At 39.0% G+C, this 9,381-nt stretch overlaps 1 protein-coding gene across 2 annotated transcripts in view; it reads left to right on the top strand.

Annotated features, from left to right (window-relative positions):
- The first annotated feature begins 6,699 nt into the window (after positions 1 to 6,699).
- Positions 6,700 to 9,381, top strand: part of RNF219 (ring finger protein 219) — a 37,706-nt gene continuing 35,024 nt past the window's right edge. The window contains exon 1 of one of the 2 annotated variants that reach the window (XM_006913802.3): positions 6,700 to 6,835. In XM_006913802.3, coding sequence (XP_006913864.1) covers positions 6,764 to 6,835 — 72 coding nt within the window. In that variant the 5' untranslated portion in view covers positions 6,700 to 6,763. Of the gene's footprint in view, positions 6,876 to 9,381 lie in introns of both variants that reach the window. The other variant, XM_015590854.2, reaches the window with a different exon arrangement.

The following is a 9,381-nucleotide window of genomic DNA, read 5'->3' as shown; positions in this document are numbered from 1 at the left end:
GGGAAAGAGAGCTCTCAACAACTTCCAACAGGTAATGAAAAGCTTCAGCCAGGAAGTAACCACATTATTTCTACTTGTATCTTATTTGTCAAACTAGAACCAGAGCCCCACCACAGATAAAGGGCTAGGCAGGGAACTGTACATCACCGTAAACAATATTTATGGTTACTGTTATAGGTCGAATTGTTTCCCCCCAAAATTCATATCAAAGTCCTAACCTCAGAATGTGACTTTTTTCAGAAATAAGGTAATCATATATATAATTAATTAAGATGAGGTCATACTGAAGTAGGGCAGACCCCTAATCCAATATGACTGTCCTCTTTATAAAAAAGGGAAATTTGAAAACAGACATGCATACCATGTAGTGAAGATGAAGGCAGAGATCAGTGATGCTTCTTAGCCAAGAAATGCTAAAGATTGCCAGCAAACCACCAGCAGCTAAGAGAGAAGCATGGAACAGATTAGATTCTTCCTCAAAGCCATCAGAAGGAACCAACCCTGCTGATACCTTGATCTCAGACTTAAAGCTCCCCAAAATGTAAGACAATACATTGCAATTATTTAAGTCACCCAGTTTTCAATGATTTGTTATCGCAGCCCTTGCAAACAAATACAGCTCTCATTGAATTCAGTCTCAGTGAACAGTAATACTGGTTCACTGCAAAAAAAATTTTTTCAGTTACACTGTTAATTTATGGTGAATTACAGTGCTTATTTGCTCATACCTTTGCCCCCATTGGATATTATCTTATCTAGTCACAAAAGTTGAACCCTGATTAAATAGCCATGCCTTCACCATTAAGCCAAGCTTAAGAATGAGAGGACTCTGGATAAGTGCTCCCAGATAACTATGATCTGACCATTTAATTACCACAACCTCAAAATCATTTTGTATAGGTGATAGTTCTAAGGTGATCACATAATTACATGCCTTCTTTGAATGGCTATCAGACCCAGCTACTTAAAAGAAGTCCACTGGCCTTGCAGGGGCCACTCCAAGTTTCTGGGAATAAGAGGCCAACACTCCCTAAGGGAGAGAAATGCAGTCAGTGGAAGCAGTTGGTGTAGTAAGGGTGAAGGAAAGGTGCTTTTACGCTATAAGGCCCCCAGTTGTTTCTGAGAAAATATCTTATTACCTACCTGTTCTGTGATTTGGATGCACTTCTTCCTCTAAGTTGAATTCAAATGCTGTATAGTAGAAAAGACCCTTCCCCTAGCTTACCCCCCAGGATTCTTGCCCATGGCCTTGCTGTTCTGGACAGATTCTCCTATTTCTTACAGAGAAACATAAATTTGTATGATGGTTTGAAAACATCATTCTTAAGAATACACACACACACACACACACACACACACACACTTGTTCTTTCTAATCTTAAAAACTGTTCAAATGAATTAATATACATTATAAAATGGTGATATGGAAATAGATAGAGACATTGAGCTAAAGGAACAGATTGCCAATCAGCTATTATTTGCTGACACCTTGAATAATGGTGCCACACATGAATAATGGACCTTCAGTCTGGTTAGGGAGAGATTTTTTAAAAACATAGAGCCTAATATGCCTCTCTGTATAGCTGAGGTAGGTGCTCTCCTTGTCTACTCCTGCAGGAATTAACTCACTATATAATTGATGACTTCCTAATATATTTGCCTTCCTGCATTTAGACTATAAACTTCACCAGGACAGGGCTAAATCTGTCCTTCAACTTTTTAGCTTTAGCATTTGTCGCAGTGCTTGACCTACGGTAGATGTTAAATAAGGGTTTGCAGAATAAATTCATGAGGTAAAAAATTGGTTGATAGAGAGGATAAATGTTAAAGAATTTGAAAGGCAAGGTGATTGTGAGGAGGCTCAAGCAGATAGGAAAAGTATCACAAAAGAGATGAAACTTGAGACTTTATCATAATGAACGGTATGAGAAAAGAAAGAAAAGTCATTGATCAAAGAGTTGAGGATGGTGATGTGGGGAAATGGAGCCATGTCTTAAATAACACTTGCAATAAATGATCTAAAACAATGACTGAGAGTGTTGAGTATGTAAAGGTGTTGATGCCTTACCTAAAAGCAGTAAAGCAACTTGGCAATTCTCCAGCCAGTTGCCGAAGACACGGCCAAGTGCACGATGCTTTTGTGGGAGAGGAGCCCTCAGATAGAAGGCAATTATTTATAGGCTTTCAGTAAATAGGATGAAAACAGGGGCTTGGCTTTGAGTTCCCATAGGAGGACCTCACCTTGGAAGGTCTGCTCACACTTAAGCTGAGGGGCAGGGGAGAAAAAAAAAAGTGTGTTCTGTTGGCAAATTAAAGACAAAAACAGCCAGGATCTCAGAGCTGGATCTATTATTCTGCTACTTCGGCAAATCCCATAGCCTCTCCGTCTTAATGGTTACTATTACGATATTCCTGGAGATAATATTTCCTTCATTTATTCTCTAGCAATCAAAAAACACTTGTGAAGTACCTCTAAGCCTTAGATAGAACTAAAACATTCTTTTAAAAACTACCTAATTTAAACCAGTTACCCAACTTGCAACATTTTAAAATATTTAACATTCTAATTTGTGTCATAATCCCAAGGACTAACCAACAAAAGAGCATCCAGAAGAAAAAAATTACTGTAGAAATAGGCATTTTTTGTGTGGAATAGAATAGTAAGGTCATTTATAAAATGGCTCATTAATAGTACAGTGGCTGGCACATCATTGGTAGTCAATAAAATATTTGTTGAATGAATAAATGTAGGCAGGGACCTTATCTTATTCACAGCTGTATACCTAATCCTTAGATGAGTGCCTGCTACAAGGTATTTATATTTTGATGGAATAAAAAATAACTAATTACCTGTATTTATTTCTTCTGCAATCATTTACATTGTATTACATATAAACTTGATATGCAGATTCAATATTAAAACTTCAAGTGCTGCTCAAGAGGCTGGGATTTGGTTCTAAGCTAGTGCAGCATAACTTTTCCACTAGAATGTAAGCTCCATAAGACAGAACTTTGTCTAAGTTAGTTGCTTCTTAACATTTTTAATAAAAATGCATTAAATGAAGAGTGCTAACTTTCAGCAGTCTATTCTAAAAAAAAAAAAAAAAAACCCACAAGAAAAAGCCAAGTTCCTTTGCTATAGTAATAAGCATCTTTCATGTCATGATCTTCAGACATTTTAGCTCAGAATTTCCAGCCTGTGAGTAGATGGTACCATGCCTGACGTCCGTGCAACTGGGCCAGCACCTCTGATTAATTTTTAATCTAACTTTTATGAGTTTTCTCAGTGTTAACCACAATCTAAGTGGGGGTATATAAATTTAAAACAAACAAACAAAAAGATTGTCTTTCAGGAATGAAAAATAAATGTAATCTGAAATCAATATTTATGAAGTTGTGATTAATTGACTGATGACCAAATGATTACAAAACGTCTGTCTGAAACATCTACTCAAATTTATTAGCTTTGACGAAAAAAATTAAAAAACAATCTGAACTGGGTCAATGAAAGAATAATGCATTCCTAATCAATTTTTAATAGCACTTAAGATTTTATATTTTTTTAAACTTGCTTTTAAATAATTTATCATAAAAATGAATCTGATTTAAACAAGGGGTAAAAGGTGTTCCATAGCTATTTGATGGTTTTCTTAGGAAAGAAATTCAATTATGACTGATTTTATTACTGAATTATTTTATTAATAATAATACATCTTGCACTTACACGAAGGCATCAGGCCAACGATTTCAGGGTCCAAGAAAAATCTAGGATTTAGCTTCAACTCTACAATTATCTGATGGTTTACCTTATCTATGCCTCAATTCCAACATCTATAAAAGAAAAGACCTATGTAAACCCCCCTAAAATCCTTTCTAGTTCTAAAAGTTTATAATTCTAAGGATTTAGGAGGTTTAGCCCATCCCAGGTGCTACCTCTGATAGAACGCCTCAGGTTACTAAGGAGTTCTGATAGAACTCCTAAGGCTACTAAGAAGTTGAGAAAGAAATGGAGCAGAAAGTTAATGAGCCATGTAATCTTTGTTTTCCTATTAAAGTAATGATAACATTATTTAACAGTTTTGGCCAAATAATGACTGAATGAACATGATTTGTTGAAGAAGGAAATGCCCGTCATAAAGCAGAGGGAAGACATAGTGTTCATGGCCTTAAACTCTCTGCATTATTAAAAGCAAAGCCTGGGAGTTGGCCTGGAATCAATTTGGACCTAGAGAGAGTCCTAATCAGCTGGTCTTGCTAACAATATTATTTAGATGTATGTGTGTGTGTGTGTGTGTGTGTGTGTGTGTATTTATCTACAAAGTATTAGTGTATAAAGCAGGTATGCTATTGTATGATCCTATTTGTGCTTATGCACAGTAATATATGAATTAAAATATTTGTAAAGATATGCTCTAGAATGTCTATAGTGATTACCACACAGGACAGAGAGGTGAGGCATAAACGCAGAGGAACTTCTGCTTATTACTCTATATATGTATAAATGGCTTAATTTTCTTAAGATGAGCCTTATTATTTTTATAATTAGCAAAAAAGCAATAGTCTTCCATTCTGAAGTGGAAAACAAGTAAAGACAATGTTTGAAACAGCCTGGGGTAATAATAAAGGTAGTTCATAGCTGAAGAAAATACTATGGTTTGTAGAACAGTCACTTAATACCAGATACTAGATAAATCAGATACAATTCCTGACCTCAAGAAACAGTCTGTTGTGGGGACAAACACATAAACAACCAACTATATAACCATGTGATCACAGAAGTAGATATATGGACAAAGCACTAAAACAGCACTGAGAGGCTATGACAATGATAGTAACTGTGAAAAGAGATGTTGGAAATAGTTTAGGTTTTAACATTCTACTTAAAATATAGGTTATGATTTTTAAAATTTATCTTTGTGACTGAGTATTAACACCAATCTCCAAAATGGTTAGCAAGAAATGAACTTGCTCCAGCAGCAATGGAAAAGTCTAAAATATATATATATTAGACATGCTTTTACCCTGCGCTGTTTCCAGGGATCAATGTGAGAGATGGAATATTCTCAGTCCTACATCCCACTCAGAGGGTGGGGATGACAGGCCCTAAAATACCACCTTAGGTATAAGCAAGATAAGAACAGGGAATGGGCAAGATGAGAATAGGGAAGAACATAGTAAGATGCGGAAACCTGAATGACACTAGGTAATGACCTGGAGCTTTCTCATTCTGAAGCCTGAGAGCTAAAGCCAGGAATGTGAAAGATGCATTAGCAAAAATGTGAATTCGAGTTCTCATATAATATGACTTCAAACAGCCAGGAAATAGCCAAACCAGATGACTTATGCCAGGCATTCTGAAAAAAGTGGCCATTTAACAATCAATATGACTTTTGCCCAGTTGTCTAATTCCAAGCATATGATAGTCTCCGGCTCCTAGGAAATGAAGTTACTGAGCTGTCTGGAAGAATTCTTAACTGTCACCTGTGAGCCGATTTAGAACTAGATTTAGGCTTCTTCAAGTGAACTACTAGCTGCTCCAGTTTCATTTTTGCCTGTTCCTTTTACAGACATGGCGGTAGTATAATACATTGACCTCATTGAACACACACACACACACACACACACACACACACACACACACACACACACACTTTTAACAACAAGGAAGCTAAGAAGCAGAGAGGTTAAATTTTCTGAGGCTGGTAGAGCCAGGAAATTGTTCCGACAGGGACTTCTACTCCCACAATCCAGGTCCTGCACGTCTTTCCTTCAACCAAGAGGCTGTTTCTTGAGATGATACAGCCTCTTTTCAACTCATAGATTGTATTTGTTTGCATAAATCGATCACATTGGCTCTTCACTTAAAGTTGCAGTTAAATCCCTAATCTGTTATGTTCAAGATTCATTTAGGAACTTTCGGTTTTCCTTTTTCATTGGTAGGAAATGGGAATTTATAACCTCACACGTTCTCGTTCGGAATTCGACAGCACAGTGGTACAGGTCATATCCATCCATACACGCTTTAAACTCAAGTGCATTCTGGGAATGGGAATGGTTTACACTATTAATACAGCTTTCTCACCTGTGGGTGTGTAAATCAATCTGTGGCTCTGACCCTTAAATCTCACTTTAGATAGAAATCACAGAAGCGCCAACAGTGAAAACGTGTCTTCAGGGAAAGCTGCGATTAAATATACTCAAAACGTCCCAGAAACAGATAAAGACACAATCATAGTTTGTTCTTTTTAAGTGACATTACATCATTTAAGAATAAAGAGAGCTGAGAGTGGCAGAAAGTTGTTTTGAAAAATAAAAATGTAAAGATCGTTTTTTCTCTTCTTGTTTTGACTGCACGGTCTGTTTGCAGGCTGTGTGGGGTTTAATCTTTGGGCGGAAAATTCCCCCCACCCACCCACTCTCCGGGAAAGACTTGGGGATTTAAAATCGTCTTTATTTTCTCTCCTCTCACCACTACTACGCTTTCATTTAAACTTTCAAGATCCTCAATACCTGTACTAAATCGTCTTCCCTCTCATTCCCAGGAATCTTGCAGCTTCTGACCAGGGGAAAGTTTTTTCCAAATTTAAGGAAAGAAGAAAGAGAAAAACCGTGGCGACCGCGCGTTTCAAGAGCGCGTTTTCGTTTCCTCTCCTGGCGGGCTATGGCCCTGCTGGGCTGCCGTAGCCGGCCTCGCGCTGTCCCAGTCGCAGCAAGGATCCGCGGTCGGCGGGACTTCCGTGTTGGCGGGATTCTGAACGCTGCCATGGCTCAGACTGTGCAGAACGTTACATTGTCGCTCACTCTGCCCATCACGTGCCACATTTGCTTGGGGAAGGTAATGGGTGATTCCAGGCACAGCTACGAAACGGGATCGGGTATGAAGTCACTCGCCGGAGCCGAGGGCGGTCTCCGTGTGTAGCGGGGACCGGGCGTAAGGCGCCGAGATGGGTGAAGATGCTAAGCCGTATTCGCAGGCGATGGGAGCCCGTGTCCTGGGGACCGAGGGAGGGCGCGATGATAAAAGGGTTGATCTGTGCGCCTTCCCGAGGGGGATGACAATGGCCTGGGGTTTGAAGGAAGGGCGGCGATACGGCTTTGCTACCGCCGGCGGCCTCACCCGGCCAACGCCGACATCGAAGGAGGCCTCGTTAGAAACGAATCGCAACAAGATTTTACTCTTCTGTGCAAACCCGTATGGCGTGTAGTGAAGCCCATTAAAGCACATTTCCTGGAGACCTCACCTAAGGTTCTTTCGTACCCTACACAATTAGATGTTCATGTTCTTGGGCCTGCAGTGCTAGGTGGGGAGTCTTCCACGTCCAAGATCCTTCTCCTTGCTTAACCTGGCCTTGAGTGGCCTTTGCTCTGGATTCAGAATTTGAAAAGTAAATAACACGTGTCTCTGAATGGAGTTTAGAATGAGAGGTATGGTCTTAAATTCCGAGAACAGATCAGTGACGAGATAGAATACCCTTTCATTGTGATGCAAGAGGTGCCTAAAGTATTTTGTGATACTAGGTAGAGAACGTAGTTCTGAATTGGAAACGGAGTTTTGAATGTTTTGATACAGTCTTCTCCGATTCCTTTCTGCTTGTGCCTCCCATTCGATTTATAAAAGAGCATTTCTTAACTATGTACATCAAGAAGGGAGAAGATACTGTGAACGACCTGATTTTTTCTCCATTCTGATTTTTTTTTTTCCGTTGGTGGTGTGTCTGTGTGTTTACCCCAAGTGCAGACTTAGCTTACAGCTGTCGGCTTAGAATTGAGAAATACAAACTTCATAGAGAAATATTTTGAGTGCCAGCCAATACAATCAACTGCCTTAGGTGTTTGGGGTTCTGTGTGAATTTACTGAGTTCAAGAAGTAGTAGGAAGTCAGGTTTGGAAGCAACTAATAATTCTTGATACCGGTCAGAATGAAATGCCAAGAAAATGTGCTGTGAGAGCGTACAGGGAATGGCTTGATCAGTTCTGACTGGAGAGATCAAGGGTGGTCTAGTGGAGGATGGTATTTGAGCTGGCATTTGCTACCATTGCCTGTGTACATGGCTGGAGGGAGGAGCTGATGTATCTATTTGCTACAGTCTATATTTGGCCCTTGACATGAAGTTCCCACAAGTATATGTTAAGTTCCGAGTGAATTTCCTCCAACAGTAGCCTTAAAGGCTGTTAAAATGTCCTTGGGAAATAATTTTCACTTGGTCTTAGTTGTACATGTTTATATCTAGTTCCCATTAGTTAATAGGCTGTCTTTTTCAATTGTGTTGAAAATGTGTTCATCTTGGTTGATTTTCCATACCTCTATCCTTTTTATGATTAACAAAAATGATACCTAATAGAATATAGAGATTTGAGGATTACAGAATGCTTTCATATGCATTTAATTATTTCATTTACTCCTCTCACTAGTGCTATGAGATAGTGAGGACTGATTTCCTCATTTTTTAAAGTAAGATGATTAAGGCTTAGAGTCACTAGCATTGGAACCTCAATTGCAACCTTTTGTCTTTAGTAGATTACTTCCTGAAAACTCAACTTGAGTTCATCCGTGACAGCAGAAACTTTTGGTGTCCTTCTGCCTCCCGGTATTAGCTGTTTTCTAAAATTAAATCTGATAATAAAAGATAACAATTTGTAAACAGGCATTTTTACAGAAGCAGAAAGGTATGGTGGTTGAGGGCCTGAGTTCTATGTTCAGACTGCATGAATTCTAATCTAGGCTCTTCTACTTACTAGTTATATGACCTTACATAGGACATATTACTTAATTTCTCTCAGAAAATTTTCCTTATCTGTAAAATGGGAATGGTAATAGTATCAATATCCATCCTTGTGTTTTGGGGAGGAATAAATGAATTAATTCATATGCAGTGCTTAACGTGAAGTCTGGCACATAATAATATTCAATAAATACTAACTTTACTATGGCATCGAGGCAGGCCCTCAAACTGAGGAAATCAGCCTTTTCTAGTAATTGTTCTTCCCAGTTGCTTTGTGAGGCTGGTACCCTGACTAGATGAAGATTTGCATTACCAGCAGAGTGGGACCTGTTTGTTCTGGAAATTGCCACAGTACATCTAGGGGTTTTAACTGGTTCCATATGACTGTTGTTTTTTGTATAGTTGAAGCAAATCTGATCAGCTTGTGATACTCACCCTCCAACATACACTTCTACTTGTGGGTTACTGGAGATAGCATGGCCTGGAACAGCACCCGATATCACTTCCACTTCCCTGACATACAGCATCTTCAGCCACCTCTGACATCTGCCTTAAGGCCCTCTTTGCCTAGCCCTCTATGATTCTTGTGATAATGATTCTTGTGCTGCCATCACCATTTGTCCCCAAAATCTCACCATCAGCAATCTTCTCTTTTGAC

This window comes from Pteropus alecto, unplaced genomic scaffold (assembly GCF_000325575.1).
Source record: "Pteropus alecto unplaced genomic scaffold, ASM32557v1 scaffold72, whole genome shotgun sequence".
NCBI lineage: Eukaryota > Metazoa > Chordata > Mammalia > Chiroptera > Pteropodidae > Pteropus > Pteropus alecto.
Note: the sequence above shows the minus strand (reverse complement) of the source record. Positions and strands in the feature narration are given on the sequence as shown.